At 40.8% G+C, this 26120-nt stretch overlaps 1 protein-coding gene across 7 annotated transcripts; it reads left to right on the top strand.

Moving 5' to 3' along the window:
• Nucleotides 1-274: 274 nt before the first annotated feature.
• On the top strand, nt 275-26120 carry kif1ab (kinesin family member 1Ab). 7 transcript variants are annotated; one of them, XM_079652460.1, is made up of 49 exons: nt 275-629; nt 1751-1930; nt 4090-4163; nt 4374-4553; nt 4678-4746; nt 5119-5297; nt 5460-5571; nt 5903-5980; nt 6067-6132; nt 6230-6247; nt 6353-6431; nt 6553-6631; nt 6878-7020; nt 7179-7217; nt 8371-8501; nt 8670-8749; nt 9085-9160; nt 9251-9330; nt 9423-9529; nt 9666-9749; nt 10260-10440; nt 10526-10598; nt 10674-10764; nt 10851-10999; nt 11787-11965; nt 12249-12386; nt 12507-12625; nt 12726-12811; nt 12942-13071; nt 13244-13427; nt 13948-14038; nt 14133-14251; nt 14343-14398; nt 14581-14689; nt 15600-15666; nt 15773-15857; nt 15954-16059; nt 16331-16354; nt 16488-16602; nt 16747-16880; nt 16998-17059; nt 17152-17297; nt 17716-17904; nt 17993-18064; nt 19958-20067; nt 20737-20856; nt 21007-21199; nt 21306-21424; nt 22316-26120. In XM_079652460.1, exons 2-49 carry the CDS (start codon nt 1825-1827, stop codon nt 22371-22373), a joined length of 5085 nt encoding a protein of 1694 aa, XP_079508586.1. In that variant the 5' UTR covers nt 275-629; nt 1751-1824; the 3' UTR covers nt 22374-26120. The 7 variants fall into 7 exon arrangements, with proteins under 7 accessions (XP_079508586.1, XP_079508584.1, XP_079508582.1 ...); XM_079652458.1 differs by having other exon boundaries at nt 8302-8501; nt 17993-18037; XM_079652456.1 differs by having other exon boundaries at nt 8302-8501.

Below are 26120 nucleotides of genomic sequence, written 5' to 3'. Positions count from 1 at the left end.
AAGTTATCAGAACACTTTATTGTATTAGTCTCCCTATTTAAAAAAAACCAATCAATCTCAGACATACTGTTATTTGACATTTACGCTCACTAAACGAAACTTCCACCGTTATTTGTCTCTCCAAGGCTTACAAAGGTCTAGCCATGGGCCTCAACCCCCCTCGCCCCCTCCCACCCCCCGCTGTGTCCCTGCATCGCGATGCCTCATGGCTGCTGATGATGATGCTGATGATGTCACCGCCACCTCCCAGCATCCGTGCCACAGCAGCACCGCCATTTTCCCTGCTTCCAGAACGACTGACGGACAGACCGACGGAGGGCCGCTGAAGCATCCCGCACCCTTCCTCTCGCTGATCCACCCGGCCCTGACTCCTCCTCCTCCTCCTCCTGCCTCTCAGCACAGTCTCAATTGACGCACCCAGCGCTGCTGCTGCTGCTGAAGCTGAGGCTGACTCTCCTTCCTAACGGATTCTCCATGTATGGAAGCGGAGAGGACAGGTTGTAGGCTGAGCAAAGACGGAGAAAAATCCAAGCTGCTGAGGAGATCCGAGGAGGAGGCACCGGAGCATCCGGGCGCTGTTTTGAATGGGCAGAGGATTCACCCTCTGCGGTCGTCGAGTCTGAGTTGAGGTAAGACACTGCTCCTCTGAGAGGTTTTTCTTTCGGTATTAATGGGTGTCACGCTTCGGTGAGGACGGTATTTGTATGTGTTGATGATTATGAGGCCTTTTGTACGCGTAACGACGCTGCGTCAGGGTATTTGATTCCGCCTCTGTCAACAATTATGTTTCAATAATCAAGTCCATCTCTTAAAAAACACCCCGAATCGAGTAGGAAAACACATGATGTTATTCAAGACGTTGATGTCATTTATGCGTAAATGATGAATGTTGAACTCCTTTCTGACGCAGTGTTGGATGATTTTGTATTTGTCCCGTTTATGTTTACGCGGCCTGCCTTTGAGGTGCGGCAGGGGAAGCAAGATGGAGGAGACAATATTTACATGACTGATATATCTTTACCACAAATGTGTCCTAAAATGTTATGAAAATATGTGTCATCCTTCATTTTTCCATGAACATACAGTATAAAGGCTTATTATAAGTATATGTTAAGGATGCTTTCTTTTCCTCCATCGATTCAGACAGAGAAGATGGATGTGCGCGTCGCTGCCTTGAAACAATTATCCTAGTGTTAAAAATCTGTCTGGTCTGGTCATTAACTGATTAAAAAAAACATAACAGCCATCATTTTGGGATTTAACAAGAGGAGCAGTGTAAAGATTTGGGCTAATAATTGCAAATATGCTGTGAAAAACATCACAGCTGATCCTAGACAGTGGTGTGTTGTTTTGAGAAGAGGGGTGATACAGTTTCAACACAAGGCCTTCATCCTAGGTGCATGAGGCCAGGGGATGCAGCCATTTTTCTGTGGAATAGCAGGGACGCTGATAATCTTCCTGCCAGATAATTTCCTAGCCATTTAGTCGGCCTGTGGGAGCTTTGTGTCTTGCTCTGACTGATAAGGGGTTTGAAAATGAAGAATGTGTGTCAGTTTTAGGGGTTACATTTGGCTTTCAAGGCCCTGATCTCCATATTATATTACAATAAAAGAAACAGGCCATAGATGATCATATTATTTATGTATTTTCCTTTATTTAGCATTCATTAAATGTGTAATTAAATGTATCACGGTGCAAAAAAAGTGCCCTGTGTCCATCTGAGAATCCCTCTCATCTTCTATTTGTTCAGGTACCAGGTGTGTGTGTGTGTGAGTAGCCACACAGATCTTCAGCTCTCTGCTCCCTCACACAACCTCCTGCAACATGGCGACAGCGTCAGTAAAGGTGGCCGTGAGGGTCCGACCCTTCAACTCGAGAGAGATTGGGAAGGACAGCAAGTGCATCATTCAGATGTCAGGAAACACCACAAGTGAGTATATACTCAAGTCAGTTTTAATGTACCTAGTTAAAAGTTATATTAAATCCGATGGATGTGGACTTTATTGTTTACAGGGTGATCAAGATACATGTTTTAATTAGTAATTGGAATAAATTAATCAAAGGTCTATCAGTAACTTCCCAACATTATGCTTTGATATTCACCCTGCTTTGGTTAAGCCATATTTTACTGTGAATTTGTTGGCTTATTGGTACGTCCCTTGGATGTTTGAGCTTCACTGTGCAGAATGATGTACATGTTTCTTTTACTTTGGAAGCTTATGTTCACATTAATCTGCGGCAGGGGGGAATATTTCTCTTTGAACATGAATTTGTGGTCTTTAAAATCACAAAACATTAAGGTTGAAGTGGAAGATGACAATTATCATTTTCCAGAGCTTTCCAGAGTTGACTTCTTCTGCCTTCTTGTCAGATCAAATGTACAAAAACACAAAGATATTCAACTTACTTTATTATAAAACAAGGAAAAACAGCAAAGCCTCACATTTAAGAAGATGAAAGCAGCAAATATTGAATATTTGTGATTGAAAAATCTTTGGTCGTGGTAAACATTTTTAAGATATAAAGACATTAAAAGTATACTTGAAGAAAAAAATAATGGGGGATATAAGACTTAAGGACAAAACATGATTTGTGGGCTGAAAACAACACATAGACATAACCCCTCTATATCACAATAACACTACAAATAATGGGTCGTAAAAGAAAATATTGATTTATACATTTGGATGATTGCATCAAGAAATATTATATGTAGGTGTGATTTAACGTTAATATATACTGTGAATAATCCTTAATGGCATGCCTTTAGAGTGTGAAACCCAGCAATGCAGGACGTATTGCTGCTCTTTGAAGCCAACTCTTACGGCCTGCATTGAGGCACATTTAGCATTTGAGCTCAGTTATTTGTCTGGTAGGCAGTTTTGTCGTTCAGCAACAAGGGAGTAGGCATGGAGGCATGCAGCATCATGGCAGCCAGAGAGAGAAACAAAAGATTCAGTCAGGCCTGAGGCCAGCCAGTGTGTGTCTGTGTGTGTGTGTGTGTGTGTGTGTGTGTGTGTGTGTGTGTGTGTGTGTCTGTGTGTCTGTGTGTCTGTGTGTCTGTGTGTCTGTGTGTGTGTGTGTGTGTGTGTGTCTGTGTGTGTGTGTCTGTGTGTAGGACGTAGGGACCGTCGCAGCTCTGCTCTCACCATACGAGCTGCACAGACCAAAAAGACCTCCTTGTTCTGGTCGAGCCCAGACCCAGGGTCAGCTGTCTCTGTATCTTGGTCACAGTTGCTCAAAAAACATCCGAAAGATAATCGGGTGTAGCCGATTGTTGGAGGTCTCCCTGTGTTGTTTCTGTCTGAGTGCATGAAACAACAGGATGTGTTTGTGCAGCTATGATAAGATGTGTCCACAGGGGGCGTTTGCTCCTGCTCAGTTCTTGTTTCATATTCTGGGTGCATTTCCCATCACCTCTATTAAAAAAGGATGAACAGTGCATTTACAACGCTGCTTTTGATACCAACTGTAATAAGACCTCTCTGAACTTTGGGGAAATGTTTACAAATGATGTCACCTCCTTTTGTTTATGATCTCAATATCATGATATGTGACTTTATTTTATCTTAGATTTTGGATCTCGTATATGGTATAGATGTATATTTTCCTAGATTTTAGAGCTTGCTAGACTGTCTTTGCTAGTCTACAATTTACCTTTACCCTCTTAGTAATTGTATCCACAATAATTACAACAATCTAATCGTATAAATATTTTTTGACAAATCACCAATGGTCAACTTTACAATATTGTTAGTGAGGGATTTGGTAAAAATGAAAGTGATTAAGATTTTCTCCATATCACCCTGCCCTATTTTGAAGCATATTTTGCTGTTATTTAGTGGTGGAAAGTATGGAGGTAACAGGGATCAAGGGGGAAGATATCGGGGAAAATTATGCAACCAGCATCCTACTGTGGTTGGCTGGGAGAGAATGAATGTGTTTTATCAAAAGATGTATATGGTTGGCGTTTTGATGTTTTCACAGTTTGTGTCGTGCATTTTTTAAACCGACAGTAAATAGACTGTAATGAATTTGTAGCTAATAAGAGGGACCCATTTTCTGATGCCTCTTTTTGCTCTGTTTTAGCGATCCTGAACCCCAAACAGCCCAAAGAAAACAAGAGTTTCAACTTTGATTATTCTTACTGGTCCCACACCACGGTGAGTTTCATTGCAACACCTATTTTTAACTAAAAGTACAGATAAGAACATTCAAGATCTGCTAGAACAAGCCACTAGTAATTGATATTCAATATTGATCTACATTTCCATATTATGCCACCTCATGGTGGTAGAAATGTGTCGATGTCTATTATAGAGCTTATTCATGCTCGGAGAAATTCTAACTCGTCTATTTCATTTTTTCCACAGCCCGAGGACCCCAGCTTTGCGTCCCAGCTGCAGGTGTACAAAGACATCGGAGAGGAGATGCTGCTTCATGCCTTTGAAGGCTACAATGTGTGCATATTTGCATACGGCCAGACAGGATCGGGAAAAAGCTACACCATGATGGGACGACAGGAGCAGGACCAGGAAGGAATCATTCCTCTGGTAATACAGAGTGCAGCGCTGACCAAATATTATTATATTACACAAATCAAATTCCCTTTAATCATTGTGAATGAAATAAAGATAAAAAGCTTTAGAACACCATTGACACTCTGTTTTGTTTCAGATGTGTGAGGACCTTTTCACCAAGTTCAATGACACCAATAACGACAACAGCATGTCTTACTCTGTTGAGGTGAGTCAATTCATACCATCATTTACTTTATGTTTTCCAACTTTGGAAGCTATTCTATTCCGAGTGGCTCAATATAACCCCTACCCCTCATCCATTGAGTTTTCAAGTGGTATTATTGTTGCTCTCGTTGCTACAAAGACATCTGGATCGCTTTCAGTTTTGATTAGATCCTGCTACTAGCTCACATTTAAAGAACTATTCAAAGATTGCAGAGGGGTAGCTGATATTGTAGTTATATTAATTAATCATTTGTGAAACAGATTGACTCGAGTTTTAATCTTTTATTGTCCCAGGAGCAACCAGTACAAATGATAACCGATTAATAACTCATAAAAAGGTTTAACAAGATCACCAACCCTGTGCATTCTCCAGGTGAGTTACATGGAGATCTACTGCGAGCGTGTGCGTGACCTGCTGAACCCAAAGAACAAAGGAAACCTGCGCGTCAGAGAGCACCCTCTCATGGGACCCTACGTGGAAGATCTCTCCAAACTAGCCGTCACCTCATACAACGACATCCAGGACCTGATGGAGTCTGGAAACAAGGCCAGGTAACAGAGCGAGACTGAATGACTCCGCAGATTATACTGTGTTATTATGAAGAGATGTAGATAAGGGGTGAATACATTAATCAGTCGCTGGAACCATTGATGGATGGAGCAGATCATTTATCAGTGATATGTACTTAACATAGAATTAATTCATTTTTTCAGGACTGTGGCTGCTACCAACATGAACGAGACCAGCAGCCGCTCCCACGCCGTCTTCAACATCATCTTCACGCAGAAGAAACACGACATGGATTCGGAGAACACGTCAGAAAAGGTACTTATAACCAGCTCCTAACAAATAATCTGCACGTCTGAAATGATGTTGTTCTGCTCCTCAGACAAACAAATCAATAAGAGGAATAGTCCTATTCACCACAGCAGCCTTAGAGATGCTAAACAATTGTTGTATTGCCTTTTATGACCTGAGCTGAGGCCGTCTGCGTTTTTATTATTATAAAATGAGTTAGTGTATTGTTTGATAACCACATGGAACACTTTACTGCCAGTTCTCCCACTGCAGTTTCAGGAAAATATGCTAGCAAAAGTAGATGTTTGATCTTTTTATTCAAAGCATCTTATTTTGAAAATGTTTTGTATCATCACAGGTCAGCAAGATCAGCCTGGTGGACCTGGCTGGCAGCGAGAGAGCCGACTCCACCGGAGCCAAAGGGACCAGACTGAAGGTGAGAGGAGGAAGATGTTTTTTAGAGAGATAAATAAATGTATGAATAGATGGACAGTTCTTTATAAGACTCCCTTTTAATTGCAGGAAGGAGCAAACATCAACAAATCTCTGACTACACTGGGAAAGGTTATCTCTGCCCTGTCTGAAGTGGTATGTTTTTTCACACTTCTTCAAATAATTATATTTAGAAACTTTTATTTTATCGTGTCAAACTAACACATGTTGGCATTTATTTTTCAACTACCAGGACTCCGTACCAAACAAGGTCAGTATGCAATATTTAATGCAAATTAAATCATTATTTTTATAAAATACTTTTAACAATAATAATTTCCGATAAGAGAATAATTTGTGTTGGTTTTGTGTGCAGAACAAGAAAAAGAAGAAGGTGGAGAATCACATCCCCTACAGAGATTCAGTCCTGACTTGGCTGCTGAGGGAGAACTTGGGTATGCACACATACTACTAATGCAAAATCTGATATAAAATATAATCATAAACCTTAGCTTTTACCAATAAAAAAAAATGTTCTGTGTCAGTTTATGTATCGTCTCACTTTCTGTGTTACAGGTGGAAACTCTCGTACTGCCATGGTGGCGGCCCTCAGCCCCGCTGATATCAACTATGATGAGACCCTCAGTACCCTCCGGTGAGAAACATGTCAACAATCTGTTTCTTTCTTAATGTTCAACCTGCAGAAGAGATGTACTGATTAGACTTTTAAAACCTTTACAAATGCATTCTTTTATTTGCACAAAATGATTAACAAATGCTTTTCCCCTCAGCTGTACCGTCACAGCCATTAGTTGGTCATTGTAATGCAGTATAGAGAGTCTAAGGGATCATGCTTTATAGCTTAATGTCCGTTTGACCTAGAAGACCTTTGTCCTTCCAGGTACGCTGATCGTGCTAAACAGATCCGCTGTAACGCTGTGATCAACGAGGACCCCAGCAACCGTCTGGTGCGTGAGCTGAAGGAGGAAGTGGCCCGCCTCAGAGACCTGCTGATGGCTCAGGGTCTGGGAGACATCATAGAGAGTGAGTGTCGCACCCAGAAAAACAATGCTCTGTCTCAGAAATGCTCTTACAAAGGCATACACAAACATACACTTTCTGACTGTACATGCAAGACAGAGGATGACAGTTTAACTTGGAGTGAGGGTGTCTCTCACACCCATTCTCTTCTCTCCTATCAGCGTATCGCTGCACCGGCCCCGTCATCGCTGGTTTGAAATGTGTGTATAACTCGAGCAAGCCTGCGCTTTGCCACTAAAATAAATGAATCCCGAGCTGGCCTTCCTCCTCCAGCACACCAGAGATCTGAATATCAATCCCAAGAAACTAAGTCAGATAGGAGAGCCAGCACTTAAGGAGCATACAGCATTTAGAGCTGTAGTTTCTCTTTTCTAACAAATTCTGCAAAATGGCCTCCTTTTTTCCCCATTAGATCTGGTTTCCATAGAAATATGCACTTTTCTTCCCTTACTTAATCTAGAAAGTCCAGCCTCCAAATAAATGAATCCTCATTACAAATGTTAAATTTGCTGGGATTTTCTTTTTCACTGAGAAGCTTTGATCCTGTAGCTGTTCATTTCGAACCTGAGCTGCCCGACACTCTGCTTTCCTGGTTCTGCAGAAACAGACAGTCGTAGTCAGCTTCTGCATAAAGCATGCTTTGTTATGCATTTTGTTTTGCAAGACATGGAAGAGAGCACTGATTTGGAGGATGCCATTTTAGATTGCTGGGGCACTCTTTATTTGCATCCTGGTTCTCTCTCTATGTGTGGAGCTAATTGAAGCTACGACTCAGGTGCTTGGAGGCCTGCATCCCCGGCAGCTGTGCAACCAAAGGCTGCGCTTTAAAAAACACTTGAAAACATGAAGACATGCAACACTAGTAATCTCTAGCCTGTATTTTGTCTTAATGCACTCTATTTATTACTCATTCTCATGCTTGCAGGCTTGTCGAATGTGTCTACATGTATTTCAGTGTCGGAGATAAAGCTCTTACTCTCTTCTCAGCATTTTGTGCTCTGTCAGTTTGAGTTTCCCTTTTCTCTCATTCTGCGATGGCTTTGGTAAAGATTTGACCTCTGCTGCTTTGATCCATTATTTGAGCTTTCTCTTCTTCTTTTGTACTCCTCCCTGTTGCCCCTACCTTTTTCCCTTTTATCCGTTTCTCTGCGTGTTCCTCTCATTCCTGATGTCTCTCTTTAATTACCTGGCGTCTGCTCCGTCCTTCCGTCCTTCTGTCCTTCCGTTTTTCCTTCCTCCTTATCTTCCTTGCTCACTCCCATGCAACGCCTCTCTTTCTGACAGACCTGAGCGATTACAAGAACTTTGTGAATAATCGCCAGGCTGTCAATCAAAGGGGTGATCTCTCCGCAGTGTCCACTGTCATGACAGGAATGAGTCCCTCCCCCTCGCTCTCGGTCCTGTCCAGTCGCGTCGGATCCATCACCAACATCCATGACCGCATCTTCAGCCCGGCCAGCGAAGAGGCCATCGAGAGGCTCAAGGTAAGAACCATGATGGTGATATTGTTCAGGATGTGGAGAGTTAGATAGTGACCTGTGGACTGACACAAGCAGAGCCGGATTGATTTAATTACAGGGAAAGGCACAGAAATCTGCTGGAAAGAGTAAGTACATTTATTATGTGTATAAATGTATACATTTTGCCAACAGGAAACTGAGAAAATCATTGCAGAGCTCAATGAGACATGGGAAGAGAAGCTGCGTCGTACTGAGGCCATTCGTATGGAGAGGTTGGTCACACATATTCACGCCTGATTCATGGTTTCATGAATAAATCTACAGTTTATTTAAACTAAACTTATTGTTCGTATTGATTGTTTTCTCCTCAAGTTGAGTTGAGGTCTGTTGTATATGCCCATGGCTTTTGGACCACTCATGTGTACAAATAATATATATTTTTAATATTATAATTTCTATATGGACCATTTTTGATGGTTTGACCCTTGAGATTTATTTTTGACATAATGTCTTAAAGGATACATTCAGTTCTGGATTGCCAGCCAAATGTTAATACAAACAACATATTTGTAGCCATGTTAGGATCATGTGTGTTTGCTTCCTGCAGAGAGGCCCTGCTGGCTGAGATGGGTGTTGCCATGAGAGAAGATGGAGGCACTCTGGGAGTCTTCTCACCGAAAAAGGTAAGATGACCCTTCCTTTTGCTAATTAATTTCATATATTTACAACATCTTTCCACAGGCTTAACACGTTTGTCATTATTTCCTGTTTAGACGCCTCACCTGGTCAACCTGAATGAAGACCCTCTGATGTCAGAGTGTCTGCTGTACTACATCAAAGACGGCCTCACAAAGTAATTTTTAAAATGTTTTTCAGTTTCTGAAATGTACTCAAGATATTTTGGTGTTGCTGTGAATATGTCTCTAATGGATCATCTTCCCTCAGGGTTGGCCGTGAAAATGCCAAGACTCGTCAGGACATTGTTCTCAGCGGACATTTCATCCAAGACGAGCACTGCACCTTCACCAGCACCACGGTGCCTCTGGGGGAAGGTAGACCTGCTGCTTTCTCCTCCAAATAACAGTTTAATAAAAGTTGTTGCATTAAAAACAATATTAAAAATGAAAGATACTTATTGTGCATGGGTTTAAGACTTTGTTGTTAAAGTTATACAATGTCCTTTGACAGGCTGCGTCATGATGGAGCCGTGTGAGGGCTCAGAGACGTACGTCAACGGGAAGAGAGTGAGCTCCCCCACCGTCCTGCGGTCTGGTATGAGTGAAGCTTCATATTATTTTGGTTGAAAAAAAAGGTGTAAATCCAAATTAAGAGAAGAGGGAAAGATAGAACTCTGTGTTACATCACAATGGCCAAAGTAAGATCACTTTCTACGATTGTGACTATTCCAAGTCTCAGTGAACATTATACTGCAGTGAAGGATCAATAATGTATCTAATACTTACTGTTTATTGTTATTATATAATGTCTATTCGTAGAACCAAATGTATTGCTGTGGCTTATTTGCTCCTTTAGCCAATTGAGAATCTTCTAACTTGGCTTTTCTTAAGTATACTGTATACTGTATGGTATTATCATTAATCATGAATCTATTAATAATTATACTGTGTTGTACGGGGAATCGTCATTTGACATGACTGTTTATTTGAAATGGAAGCGATGAGTTTGGTGTGTATAATTGGGTTAGGTCCTGAATTGAATTAAAAGTGGTTTTCAAAGTATCTTAAAAGTTTTTAATAATTTGTGATCATACACACTTTTTAGGCAACCGCATCATCATGGGAAAGAGCCACGTGTTCCGCTTCAACGACCCGGAGCAGGCTCGTCTGGAGCGAGAGAGGACGCCGTGCGCCGAGACCCCCGTGGAGCCCGTGGACTGGGCCTTCGCTCAGAGAGAGCTGCTGGAGAAACAAGGCATCGACATGAAGCAGGAGATGGAGCAGAGGTGGGTGGAGAACACATCATTTTGTTGTATTTATTTCCATTTAGTCAAATTGACTTTTCTGACATATAGTTCTGAATCCCTTCAGGCTTCAGGAGCTCGAGGATCAGTATCGCAAAGAGAGAGAAGAAGCCAGCAACCTGTTGGAGCAGCAGAGGCTGGTGAGTGCTCAGTCATACGGAAACACTTCAAATGTGTGTGTAAAGAAAACAACTGAATCCTATGTTTTCTTTCAGGACTATGAGAGTAAACTAGAGGCTCTTCAGAAACAAGTTGACTCCCGCTACCTGGAGTCTCCTGAGGAAGAAGAGGAGCCTGAAGAGGAAGGTGGTACTGTCACTTTTCTTAACTGATTTAAATAGGTTTCTTTTGGTCAAAAATGTACTTACAAATCATTTGACCCTCCCCTTCAGTGCCGTGGACGCCCCGTGAGACGGAGTTGGCTCTGTGGGCTTTCAGGAAGTGGCGTTTCTACCAGTTCACATCTCTCAGGGATCTGCTGTGGGGCAACGCCATCTTCCTCAAAGAGGCCAATGCTATCAGCGTGGAGCTGAAGAAAAAGGTGGGGTGTTTGTTACTGTAAAACATTGTCCTTTTTCTTGTTGCACTGTGACATATTTTCATTTCATTTTCATAAGTTATGATTATTTGTTTTGTTTTAGCTAAACATAAGACAGCTTTTTCTAAATCTACTTCCAGTGGCAATGCAATAAAAGCTTAGTGTTGTCTCTCTAAAATAATAACATCCTTATTGCAAATGTGCTATCTATTTGATATTGTGATACTGGTGTATGAAGGAAGAGCTTGCTCCTCAATCCAAAATGGATGCAGACTGCAGATTAATAAATGTTTGTCAGTGTCCAATCTCCACATGATGTACACACTGCTGCATATTGCATGTCAGTTCTGTCAAGTAACCCATTTAATAAAAGGTTTCGTGTATGATAAAGCTTATTTGGGCAAAAATAAAACTTACTGCATCGTGACTCACCCAGTTTTGGAAATGAATACACAGAATATGGACTCTTACTAGAATAATGTATAATGCAGCTGAGCAGCTATTCTGCATGAGAAGTAGTATATGACTTTACTTGTAGACATATTTGATAAAGACAAATGCTACCTTATCAGTCTTCTTCTTTGTTGGGGTGAAAGAAGATTTTAGAGGTTTTTCTTTGCGTGTGAAATGGCATAACGTTTTTTATAGCCGCATTTGTTTACATTTCCATGTCTCTGATGCTTAAAGGATGTTTGAAAAGCAGGGAAATCCTGATGTGACATTGCATATACGATGCAGGAGGATTCAAACCAGCAATCACTCATGTTTTTATGGCTCTTGTCGTCCACAGGTGCAGTTCCAGTTCGTCCTGTTGACAGACACTCTCTACTCTCCTCTGCCGCCCGACCTACTGCCCGCCAGCGTGGCCAAAGAGAGAGAGAAGCGACCTTTCCCCCGAACCATCGTCGCCGTTGAAGTCCAAGATCAGAAGAACGGAGCGACACATTACTGGACTCTGGAGAAACTCAGGTACAGTGTCATCTAATAATAAAAAGCTGATGCCTCGGTATAGGTCGATTTAATTACACATACAATTATTAAAATGTTGAAGGTCACATTCCTTTCATCTGATAAGAAATATATAAATATAAAATGATATATTATTCACAATAACAAAAAAAAAAGATATTTTTCTATATAAACTTTAAAATAACCACAATAATGATATCATAATATGTGTGCACACAGTAAACTGAACATAGGGAGGCCATTATTAAGGGTTTTTCCTCTCTTCTCACGCTGCCCCCTGCAGGCAGAGGCTGGACCTGATGAGGGAGATGTACGACCGAGCGGCAGAGCTCCCCAGCAGCGCTGTGGAGGACTGTGACCAGGCTCTGACCGGAGGAGACCCCTTCTACGACCGCTTCCCCTGGTTCCGTCTGGTGGGCAGGTGCGTCACCTCCTCCCTCCTGGAAGCAGTATTGAGTTAAAACCCTGCTTTTTCTTTTATTTCACTATAAATGCTTGTTACAAACTGACATCCCCTCATCACTTCCTGCCTCCTCCTCAGGGCTTTTGTGTACCTGAGCAACCTGCTGTACCCCGTGCCCCTCGTGCACCGCGTGGCCATCGTCAGTGAGAAAGGAGAAGTGAAAGGCTTCCTCAGAGTGGCTGTGCAGGCAATCTCAGGTACGAATACAGGTGGAATATCAGACTTACTCTTGGACATGCCTTTTAGTTTGTTTTAAAATACTGTTTGTTTATATCTCTCTGTTTTGTCTCCTTTTAGCTGATGAGGAGGCCCCTGATTACGGCTCTGGTGTGAGGCAGTCAGGCACTGCTAAGATCTCCTTTGAAGACAAACAGTTTGAGAAGGTACCAGCATGCAGTGATTTGTTCTGGTTCTCTGAATCCGTCTTATACATCAATACAAGTCAAAAGAATAAACACAGTATATGTGTGGCGTAAGTTAGATTAATGCTGATGTTTTTCTGTTTTGGTCCAGTTCCAGACCGAGTCGTGTCCCGGTGTTCTCTCTCACTCCAACACCTCGCAGGAGGAGCTGCGCTTTGTGGAGGGAGAAGGAGCGAGCGCAGACATAGGGATTTCTGCAGATGAAGTCAACAACAACACTGGTGAGAGGAAAAACCTTTACAGGCACTGAAAATCATTCCAGCCACTGTTTACATTAACAGTCTAAATTAAAATCACAATTGTAAGCTCGTCAGTTCTATAATAAACTCAAAAGCAAAAATATATAAAGAATTTAAAATAACCCATCTGTGTCTCTTTCTCTGTTTCTCGTAGAAATCATAGAGACTCCCAGCAGCCCGGTGAAGAGTGCAGGTCTGGGTCTGGATCTCGCTCTCGACCTTTCCCCAGAGAAAGTTCTGTCCCACCTGAAGATCGGCAGCACCTTCACCTTCAGAGTCACCGTCCTGCAGGCCTCCAGCATCTCGGCCGAGTACGCCGACATCTTCTGCCAATTCAAGTGAGTTTCAAGCATGCCTCCTCCACTTAGGTGCTGGAAATAAAATGATTTATCGGCTTCACATTTTTTATAGAATGCATTATGTCTTTGTCAGCAATCTATTTCTCTTCTAGGGAAGCAAAATGCAATATAAATCTGAAACCAATATTTAAATATCTATTAAATAGTTAAATTAAATAGTTATTTCAGTTGGACTTTCTGCTATTAAATAATGATAATGCATGCACATCTGTTAAGTGTTACAGAAAAACAGAATATCAAATTATTTCGTTTTTTGCAGAAAGATTATGCAAAAATATAACTCAATGCTTAATGTGTCCTGACTGCTGGAAACAATTGACTAACTACGTTTTATTATTTACAGTAATATGAATGTTCACTTATTGTTAATGTATGTGGCTTGTGGCTTTAAACAAAGTGTTCAGCATGTGTGGTGGTCAGCTGGGTGCTTTCGGTCAGCATAATGTGCAGGAAGAGCAAAGGGAGGTCAGTCTAATAAAATGGCTTCCCTTTTTTCTAGCTTCATCCACCGCCACGATGAAGCTTTCTCCACCGAGCCGCTGAAGAACACGGGCAGAGGACCTCCGCTGGGCTTCTACCATGTTCAAAATGTAAACATTCAGAGCTATTATTAACAAATATCACTAGATACAAACAACTGTGTTAGGGCTGTGCTTAAGATGTCATTTCCCTCTTTCCTGGTAGATCACGGTGGAGGTGACCAAGTCCTTTGTGGAGTACATCAAGACTCAGCCCATCGTCTTCGAGGTGTTTGGTCACTATCAGAAACAGCCCTTCCCTCCACTCTGCAAAGACCTCATCAGGTAAGAAGACATTTGACCTTTAATTTCCACCAGCTGATATTTTAGAAAGTTTCCTAGTATTCAGTTTCTTTGTCCTTTTTTTTTTTTTTAGTCCTCTGAGACCATCCAGGAGGCAGTTCCCCAGGGTGATGCCCTTATCCAAACCAGGTAAGCAGTGACATTCAATGTGCCTGAGAGTAGATCAAACGTTTTTATATTTCATGATTTAATCTCCACAATATGATCAGTGTCTCAGCCTCCAGTTTAATATTATATACCCTTGATTTCGGACCGTACAGACAGGTTGACCCAGTTTCACACATGAATCTGTTTCCTCTTACTTCCTCCAGTGCCGGCCACAAAGCTCAGCACTCTGATGCGCTCCACCGCCGGACCTTGTCACGCCAAATACGACCTGATGTCATTCTTTGAGATATGTGAGCTGGAAGCTAACGGAGAGTGAGTTGTGACTTTATTGCTGTGTGTCCCGATATACAAATATAAAGCAAAGAACACAGTAGCTCATACTCTTTGCCAGTGGCGAACCGTGTCTATCACAACTGGACCTTCTGTGAACACACACACCCCCCGCCGCCGCCCCTCCCCCCCCCCCCTCCGCGGCATTATAATGTCCATCTTTTCACTGAATTATCGTCTTGAAAAGGGTACTCACAACAATTCCGCAACAACTTCATCTTCACCTGTTGCACTTGTCATTTCAACGTTAAAAACAATAAAACGGCATGAATTGCTTCGTCGCATTCGTTCTAGATCCTCTGTCTCGAGCCAGTTAACTAGCGGGCCTTCTAGAGTACCCTGGAACCGATGGAAACTCTGAAAGAATACGCCCATTGGCTACAAATAAATATATGATTGGTTGATCAAACTGTCAGTCCAAATGTACGCTCTGATTCAGTGCAACGGCCAGGGCATTCTGTCAAGGATGTAGAATACCTTGGTTGAAGGATATTCTACCCAGAGACCCAGAACAAGATCTGATTGGTTGCTTTATTTTCAAAAACAAAACCACTTAAATGCGTAGTGCATGGTCCGAGAAGGACAAACAATACACTGTAATATTACAGATCAACAACACAGATACCATTCTCATTTATTTATTTTATATACATTTATATACATTTTATTACATTTTATTACATTTTATTACATTTTATTTATATAATTAAATCGATTTTTTGTTTGTTTTATCTGAGTGTTCCAGGGTATTCTCTGAATACCTTGAAGGCCCTGACGGTTCGCCACTGCTCTTTGTACATATGATAACAACAATTATTTTGCAGCAGCGATGAAAATATTCTGCGTTATTATTTTGAGTATTTATTGTGTTAATTATCTCCCTTTTTTATAGCTACATCCCAGCTGTTGTTGACCACAGGAGTGGGATGCCCTGCCACGGCACTTACCTTTTACATCAGGTCTGACCCACCATCATGTTTACCAATTACATACCTTTATATTAATCGTTTAATAAACAAGAATCATCAAACCTAATCCACTCAACTCTTTGAATCCTGTCTTCAGGGCATCCAGAGGAGGATCACAGTCACCATCGCTCATGAGACAGGAAATGACATCGAGTGGAAAGAGGTGAAGGAGCTGGTTATTGGTGAGTAAAAACAACAATTCAAAAACATATTTGGCCCAGTTGGTTAGATTTGAAAAAAACCTGTTTTTTTTTTCTTACTGTTTTGTTTGACTTCAGGTCGTATCCGAAACACACCCGAGGCAGATGAAACCATCATAGACCCCAACATCCTGTCCCTCAACATCCTGTCTTCTGGATATTTCTGGCCCAAACACAGTGACAAGTATACACATCAGACACATTTCTGATTTACTTACTATCTTTCTGTGTATTTGATATTCAACAAAAGTTTCCTCTTTGAATTTGTTACCAAACCTAAAACCTATATTTTCCCATTGCTTCAACGTGCCTTTTATAATGAAATATGATTTGGCCTTAATGCATTTTTTTATTTTGCATGGATCAGTATGGTTTGCTGGTTTCAAACTTTTAACAGCTGCAGTTAAAAGTTTCTAACTCGTTTCCTGTTTCTCTTTATCCTTTGCTAACGCCAGCGTCTCCTTGGGAGTTGATCATAGGTATAAATGACAATCATTTTTGTCTTTATCTATTATTATTTACAAAATAACATTATTAGCTCACAGGCTTGTAATAAGGTTAACTCATCTGCTCAATGTTGTGCGTATAGATGACTGTTTGTTTTTGCTGCAGAACTTTCTACCGATTTGAGGCGGCATGGGACAGCTCCATGCACAACTCTCTGCTCCTGAACAGAGTCACTCCCTACGGGGAGAAAATCTACATCACCCTCTCTGCTTATCTAGAGGTACTCAATGACATTTGATTTACAGAATGTGTTTCTTTGTATTTCTTTGTAGATTAAAGTGATAGAAAGAAATATAAATGATGTCATTGTGTAACCAACTCACCTGGATTCTGATTTGTTGCTGTCCATCTATATTTGAACTAGATGGAGAACTGCACTCAGCCGACAGTGATCACCAAAGATTTCTGTATGGTGTTTTATTCCCGTGACGCCAAGCTGCCAGCCTCTCGCTCCATCAGAAACCTCTTCAGCACCGGATGCCTCAGGCCCTCTGAGAGGTACACATTTATGGATTAGATACAAACTGGATCTTGTACTGATTCTAAATTCTATAAATGCTCAATCTAAAAAATGTGTTTGATATCATAATTATATACAATTTCTTTCTTTCCCAGTAACCGTGTCACTGGAGTGTATGAAGTCACCCTCTGCCATGTGGCGGACAATGGAAGTCCAGGTAAAACAAAATCAAACAACAAAATGGTTTCAATTGAGCTAGTCTTTTTATTTGTATTTGAAATACTCACAGAGCATCTTCTTCTTCTTCAGGGATGCAGCGTCGTCGCAGGCGTGTGCTGGACACCTCGGTGGCGTACGTCAGAGGAGAGGAGAACCTGGCAGGGTGGAGGCCTCGCAGCGACAGCCTCATCCTGGACCACCAGTGGGAGCTGGAGAAACTCAGCTTACTGCAGGAGGTCAGTCTTTAAAACTGAGAGGTTTGTTAGTGAGAAGTGAGATGACATCTAGATCATTTAAATGAGAAAAGTATTTTTACTTGACCGATGACCCTGCAGATGCAAGGCTTGAATCATATGCAGTACACTAAAGAGAGATAAAGAGAAAAGAAACGTGCTGTTGGTGCATTTATTTAGTCTCAGCAAAGGAAAGCATATATAGATCCTTTTCTGTACGACCCACAGAAGACCTACCCCATTAAAGTGTGTCCGGCAGTGGCTCAGTCAGTCGGGGACTGGGAATCGTAGGGTTGCCAGTTCAAATCCCCCGACTTGATGAAAATGGTGGTGCCCTTGAGCGAGGCACTGGACACCCCAGTGACACAAATATAGAGGGTCTCATCCTCCAATTCTAATTCTTATGTGCTTGTGTTTTCAGGTGGAGAAGACCAGGCACTACCTGCTGCTGAGGGAGAAGCTGGAGGCGACCCTGCTGGCCGGGCAGGATGCGCTCTTCAAGAACAGTGACATCTGTGATTTTGCTAAAAGTCCCGTCTACAGCCACAGCCCCGGCAGCAGCCCGGCCCTCGACAGTCCCAACCAGAGGCAGAGGGAGCTGGCTGCCAAGGTGACTGATGCTCCCTGAGATGTTTTTTTACCTGTTTGTATCAGCTTTTATTCAACATCATCTGTTCTGTCTCGTATCTTCTCTCCAGTGTCTGCGTCTGCTGATGCACACCTTCAACAGGGAGTACAGCAAGGTGAGCAGCAGTGCCAGTGAGAGCAAGGTGAGCCCCAGCCTAGGCCCTCTAACCCGGCCCGTTAACCCTTTCCAACCTTTAGCGATTACCTCCACAAAATACTCAAGCCCCACACTCCACCCTCTCTCTGCCTTTTTTCAACACATAATCCTGTCTTTTTTGCATTTCACTCTTTTTTTCCCCATTAACATTATGTCTGAATAGAGTGCTACAGGGGCGACGTATTTTGAGGATTTGCCTGTTGGATTTTGGATGATTGCAGAAGAATTAGCTCTTAAGCAAAAATAAGTTTCTGCCAAAATTCACAAGTGAGGCTTATTTACTGGTGTATTTTATGTTGTATAAGGAAACATAAATATCTCCTAATATAGTGTTAAACACGGTCTTATCTTTCAGTCGTGTTCATTTCGTTGACTAAAACTATGACGAAATGTGTTCGTCAACGACCTTTTTTCCATGACTAAAACGAGACGATGACGAGACGGCACCGACGGCAGTAAACAATAACTGTAACGAAATCATCAAGCAATATCGTTGACGAAAAGTGACGAGACGAAAATGTAGTTTACTAAATAAAAACTATGCCAAAATCTCTCTTTACTTTCGTTGACCAAAAATGAGCAGACGAGTTGTGTACAGACTCGACGGGTAATAATGGATTATGATGGAAATGTTACGATCCTGTCCGGCAAAATGACTTGACAACGAAAAAGTCTAACGACACCACTGCCTGGGAGAAAGAAACAATGTGATATTTGGGCCCATTTTCACTACAATGAGGCGGAGAAAAAAATGGAATGCATTGTTATATCAGAAAGGAAGCAATGTGGCCATAACACAGCTGGTAAAAACACCACAAACTGACCTGATACTCTCTGCAAAGCTTCTTAATCATTCAACCTGTGTTTTTCATCAAATAAGGACAAAATATAATCTTATTGTGAAATAAGTTTGACTAAAATGACAAATTATTGGTTTTGGCTAGACTAGTTTGACTGAAATGTTCTATATAATCTGATGACTTAAAAAGACTCAACCGTTTTCATTGACAAAAAGTAGACTAAAATAATGAGTTTTCTTTGACTAAAATAAGACTAAAATGCTCAGACTTTTAGTCGACTAAAACTTGACTAAATAAAAACAGGACGAAGTTGACTAAATATGACTAAAACTAAAAAGGAAATTTAACACAGGACTAAGACTAAAACTAAATAAAAAAATAGCTGACGAAATGAACACTATCTTTCAGGCATCAAATCTAAACCTGTTAGAAAAACATTAGAGATGAGGTAACCTGAAATACTAAAATGCTAACTCATTCCTGCAGCACTCTAAAACCACTCAGTAGGCTGGGGTTTAAAATGATTCACTAATAATTCTTTGAATTTGAGCTTGATCAATCATATAACACCTTTTAGTTTAAAATAATAATGACCCAGGTCTACTGCTCATCTCTTTATTCTCAAATTAATGTTTCCATATTTCACGCCTTAAAATATTTGAGGTTTCCTTCCCCCACCTCCTTTTATCCTGGCCTCCTCCCTCACTGTCCCCCCCTCTTTAGACCCTGCAGGGCTTCCACTAACCCAATATTACTCCTGCATGTCCTACTAAACATGTTAACCAGCGAGGGGCTCTTAGATAATGAGGATTTAAAATGGTGCAGAGGTATTTCTACTGTACATCGCTAGAAAATGTCCTGATTGTATTGTTCTCTGAATGCATGTCCGTGTTGTCCGTGCTTAATTGTTTTCGGGTATGTTTTGTCTGTACTTGTGTGTGTCCTTCTTGTCGTGTGTGTGTGTGTGTGTGTTTGTGTGTGTGTGTGTGTGTGTGTGTGTGTGTGTGTGTGTGTGTGTGTGTGTGCTTCTCAATGCATGCTTTGTTGTGAATGTGTTTCTGTGTGTGTGTGTTCTTTAGCTTTCTGAGATGTCTGCGTCGCTGATGAGAGACTCCTGCTCATCTGGACTGAGCACGCTCACTCCGTCCTCCACCTGCCCCTCACTGGTCGAGGGGAATTACGACATTAGGTACAAACCAGATGCAGCTACTCTGCTCATTATCAGTAACAAGCAGCTTATCTCCTCTGTGCATGAGAAATGTTGTGTTTAGGCAATAATAGATATTTTGCAAAAGTATTTTTATTTGATCAAGTAAAATAGTGATAAGACAATGTAGAAATACTCTTGATGTCCTGGTCTAGCGTCTTGCATTCTAAGTCTTACTCTAGTAAAAGTAGAACAGCATGATCAGCAAATACACTTGTTGAAAGTCCTTAATAAGCAGAACACTTCCTTTCAGGCTGTTTTTTTATTATGTATAATTATTAAGTCAACATTTCATATTGGAAAATAATTGCTGATGCAGTAACATGTAAGCAGTATTTCAATGTAAAAAGCAGGTCAGTATGGGGAGACGATTGTCACTACTTTTAAAGCAAAAAATCTGTTGAGTTTAGTGGAGTAAAAAAGGCAATATATCCTTTTGAAATGTAGTGATTTAAAAGTTTAAAATGGCATAAAATGAAAATACTTATCTAAGTTACAAGAGCAGTCCCTTATTGCTGAGATATTGTAAAAGGATCATTAAAAAATATTTTTCGTTGCGGATTAAGAAAAAGTGTCAAACAGATTTAAAGGCCAATATATACAGTAGAGATTTTAAATTGTTAATTTATGTTCCTTGTTTGTGTCGTGTAGACACACTGATCCCAGTTCAGGAGCTTCCACTCCAGATCTGGACCCGTACAGCCCAGTGGACCGGAAGAAAACTCTCCGAGGATGCAGCTTCGTTCCGGACATACAGGAGATCCGTGTCAGGTCAGAGCACTCGGACTATAATGACATTGAAGTCACTGTGTACAAAACATTGTATTTGTTAACTGCAACCTCCACAGTGCCTATTTCCGATACAATCATTATTTAAGAAAAGTTGTTGTTTAACATTTGTATTTATTTGATTGTGTGCAGCCCTATTGTGTCAAAGAAAGGCTACCTGCACTTCCTGGAGCCCCACACCAGCGGCTGGGTGAAGCGCTTCGTGGTGGTGCGCCGGCCCTACGTCTACCTGTATCGCAGCGAGAGGGACAGCGTGGAGAGAGCTGTCATCAACCTGTCGTCTGCCAAGGTGGAATACAGCGAAGACAAACAGACCTTACTGCGGGTACGACCGAGCTACTGCTCTATACTCTAGCAAAACATGTTTATAGATAAATGAATAAATAGTTGTGCAGTAAACCTGATGAGCTTAATTTACCTCATGTTTCCAGACTCCCAACACGTTTGCTGTGTGCACTGAGCATCGTGGGATTCTGCTGCAGGCCACCAACGACAAAGAGATGCACGACTGGCTGTACGCCTTCAACCCTCTGTTAGCCGGCACCATCAGGTGAGTGGGGGAGACACTCTAAAGGTAAAAATACACATAACAGATAAGGAAAATCTGATTAGCAACACAGATGTTGCTCTTAAGCATTTAAAATATAATTATATATGCACTTTTAAAGATCCTTTCATTTAGCTATCATAGAAAGAAATTAGATCTAAATTATTACAGTTTATTAACTGGGAAAATGTGTTACATTGTCAATAAAAAAACCAAGAGCAACGGTTTTCAGACTCTTTTGCTTATAAAACCTTGAAGATAAGTAGTGTGGTTCCTGAGGCGACTACTTATTACAGGTTATACCTTAAGTGCAGAGATAAAGAAAAGTGGTCATTTTATATATTTGGTTGTTTTTTGGAAGGATTTTAACAGACTTATAGATCGAACATTTCAAATATTTCACAGGATTTAAAACTCGGGGGGTCTCCACCCACAACAGGTTACCTGATCACGAATATACCGACATGTTATATGTTTTGGACTTGAAATTGGTTCGGCTTTGATGGATCAAACAGATTAGGGGATGTAATAAACTTTCCTTACACACCACACAACATTTTGGATGATTTTTAGAAAAAATAAAAAGCTTGTCTGAGGGGAATCAGACCAGAAATCATTTGACTATTGTGTAGGGAGAACTGTGCATTAGATTGTGTTTAAGTCAGCGTGCATCTGATTCATTATAACATCCAAAAATGTTTGAATTTGTTCACACACAAACAAGCACACAATATTTAAATAAAGAGAAAAGATTGATATAGTTCAGAAAAAAATCCTTGGAAATGATTGGTAATTTAATTGACCTGCAAAATAAAGATTACCACAAATGATTTCTGTTTATTTACAAGATCCTACTTCTTGACATCTCACTCCCCCTCTCTTCCATCTCCTCAGGTCCAAGCTCTCCCGGAGAAAGTCAGTGCAGTCGGCCCCCGCTGCTCTGAGGATGTGAGAGGTGAACCGGCCCGGTGGAAAACAACAAAAAAACAAAACAATCCAAAAGCTCCACTCAGCATCCTGCTCTAATGAACATAGACCATATAAACAAACTTATACATAAAACCACTTAAACCCTTCTATATGATGACCGTCCCTATCCCAAACATCACCTGATTGCTCATCCTGAAACCCCACAAAACTTTCCTTCCTGTCTTTTTTGCAGTCCCCTCCTCAAAAACCCTGCATGATGTGCTCCCACCTGACCTTTAGAAGAAACATAAGACAAACTAAATACCCAAACTCATAAATAAACTTACCTCTGCTGGGCATTGGGACTAGTTTTGATTAGCTTTTGGTGTAAATAATCCAGTATCTGTGAATCCCTGTAGAGAGTTAGTCAGTGGTCAGTCCCTGTTTCACTTATTATAACAAAAAATAAGTCCCAATTTGAAATCCGCCATTCGTGTATTTGTAATTGATGGCATCAGGCGAGTGGGAAGTTGCAAACCGGATGTTTCTCTTTGTAGAAGTGTGTTAAGTGCAGGGATGATCGCTCCGCATATATCCGTCGTATACTGTACATTACCTCAGTTTGGGTTTGCTTGGTGTTCTCCAGCATAGAGTATTTGTTTCACTGCAGAGGTTTCAGATAGTCATTGTAACACTGAAGTAGCATGTGGGATTTGTTAGGACAAAAGGGTACGTTGTTGTTCATGTGATGTTGTTTTTTTAACTGATTCCACGAAAACTGAGTTCTTTGGCTAAAATAAGGCAAAAATAATCCAATATCAGGAGAGATAACTCATGTCCTTGCCTTGTTCTTGTTATGTGCTTCTTATTTTTTTAAATAATAATCCCTTGTGCACATAGAACCAGAAAGCATAATGATATTTATTGTCGCTATTGTACGTTTCTGCACTGTTATTTATTTGTGACATGACCACTTACCAGTTTTGTTGCATGGCACTTTACTGTCTTTGTTGAGTTAATGTATCATTTACTCATTTGTTTAACCAAAGCATTATTTTCTTGTTTTAGAGTTTCAAATCATTGTCCACTGTGCTGCTGAGCAGATATTTAAAACATAAAAGAAATAGTTTTACATTTTTGGAAATGCACTTATTTGCTTTCTTGCCGTGAGTTAGGTGAGCAGATTACAGCAAACAGAAGGTTAGCTTAGCTTAGTTTAGCATGAAGACTGGAACCAGAGGTACACAGCTAGCGTGTCCAAAAGAAGCAACTCTAAAATCACTTATAGCACATTATATCTCATTTAATAAGTGTACAAAGTTGAGATTTAACAAGGCGGTTTGTGCCAGAACATTTCTTGACCATTTTCGAGATGAAGGAACACACAAATGAGATTTAATGCATAAATGAGTGAGCTTTAAAGGCGCTGGTAGCAACAATGTTTTGCCGTTTTTTAAGTGTACCGCTACGCTATGCTAACTTTTCTATCTAGTCACAAACCCAAGTAGGCTATAGCATCCTCGCAAGTACGCAAATCTCACACTCCAAGTAGCAACAAAGCACATGAGCATATTTCCAAAATTGTTGAGCAACTTTTTTAAACGTATCAATAATATCTAAATTAACCTAAGATGATAAATGCACCAGGGCCACAACTGTTTAACTTGAATCAAATAAGCACTTATTCAGTCTGTCATGGGCCAGCAGAGCCAATACGTTTACTATTCACGGCTCCTCTAGCTAAATGAAAGGTTGTAATTGACGATGGACCTGGGATCTGTTGAAGGCGGTTGCTTTGAGTGGGCAGGAGCGTTGTCCATGCACCAGATAGTGCCTCCCTTTCTTCACCTCTTTTACTTCTCTCCCCCTCCCTCATCGTCTTTCACATCAACGCGGAAGTTAATAACATGTGTCCAACATTTGGCTTTTATGTAAAGTAAATGTAGAGGCTGTGAATCTTAATTTTGTCCCACATTTTTGACCTATGTCGTTGTTTTGGAGAGTGAATATTATCAATGATGCTATATAGTATGTTGGTATAGCCTGTAGTGCAGTTTGTATCTCATTATCATTGACTGTAAATGTTGCATTTAAAAGCATCCCCCCCCCCCCCTCAGCTTTTGTACTGTCGCTGCTAGATATTTGACAGCTTGATGCTTGTGTCTGAAGTATGATTAGCTTGGTGTCGTTTTGACTCTTATGTTCAGGGAATTGTTTGCAGTCGCTTTCACCGACTGTCTGTTATTTTTGCATTATACCAAGATGACCCTTAATGTTGATTTTAGATAAATATTATCAGAGGAAAGATAAAGGTAACTGAAAATACCTAAGGTGGAGATTATTTTAATTTCGATAGCATTATTTACATCATTATCTACACCTTAATTCACCTCGTTCTTTTGCAAATCTCTGATAAAGACATGGTCAGTCAACCATTTTGTCTTTCCCATTTTCCTCTCGTTTGTGGTTCTGATATTTTTTTTGGTTTAACCCGACATATAATCAGATTACAGAAAGTGTTGAGGACTCTGTACGCCACAGGCCAACCAACCTGTTGAGCAATGCAGGCTTATACTTGTGATAAATGGAAGGTTTTACTTCAAATTGACCTTTAGATTTGTTGCTTCTTGTCGCTGCTTTGATGTTGAAAATGATGTTCTGTCTGTTTGCAAAGAACAAATAGGATAGCATAATTGATTTCTGGGTCATTTTGGTATAATCAACTTTGTTTTGTAAAATGTTTAAAGATATATATATATATACGGTATGTTGTCTGCTGGAACAGAAGACAAAGGAAAAGGTTTATTTATAAAGCTTAGAAGGATGGATTATGTTCTATATTTTGCACTCATGCACAAGGCATCTTTATTCAATATGATTTCATATCATGATGTTAGGAATGTATGGAAAATACTGGTTTGTTTTAAAACAATAACCTATAGCGACCCTGTCCTGGAGGGAGAAGATTAGAATTAGATCTGTGCCATTTTTGCTTCAGCAATCAAACCACGAACAACACTGCACCAAAATGCATTGATTATTTTAAGGTTTTAATATACAGCTGGTGTATGACTTGCAATGCTTCCAGACGCAATAGTTCAAGGATATCATGTTTAAAAGAAAACACTTTGTGAGACAGCTTTAGTGTACTGGCCAATAAACGTTGAGAGGTTAATGAGTTGATTAATTTATATTTGGCTGCTTTTTAACTGTCACAGCTCTGGATCAAAGCATGCAGGTCCACTTCTCTTCTGCTGTTCTCTGTCCCTCTCTCCTGCCTTACCGCCTGCTAATGACAACAGCTTCCCCCCCTGAAGTGCTGCTTGTAAAGTATTGTCATCCATGATCCTTGTATGACTAACTGGAAACCTTCCTCCTGGCTCCGTCTTGTATATAAATGGAGATGTTTCTGTGTTGGGTCTCGTCACACAGATGATATTAACTCTCTCTTCCTCTGTGTACCATGATGAATTAGAATAACTGGCCTGCTGCTTGGTCAAGCGTCACCCCAGAGCTAAGAGTGCTGAGCGGGGATCAGTTTTGCACATTTCAGCTCAGTGTGGGTGAGGTGGCGATCGTGGACAGAGTAGATGATCCCTGGTTTGCCACTCTTGCTCTGAGCAGCTTGACCGAAGTAGAATCGGGTCTCAGCCTGTGATCGAGTTTTAATCTCAGTGCTCACGTTTAGCTTTTGACTGTTCTGGAGTTATTTCTCATGTCTGTGGACACGTAACAAAAGTTGTCAAGAAAAATAAAATACAAATAAATGAGTGTTGAAACTTATGCAACA

This window comes from Notothenia rossii (assembly GCF_949606895.1).
Source record: "Notothenia rossii genome assembly, chromosome: 9".
Classification (NCBI taxonomy): Eukaryota; Metazoa; Chordata; class Actinopteri; order Perciformes; family Nototheniidae; genus Notothenia; species Notothenia rossii.
This window is presented reverse-complemented; position numbering and strand designations above follow the sequence as displayed.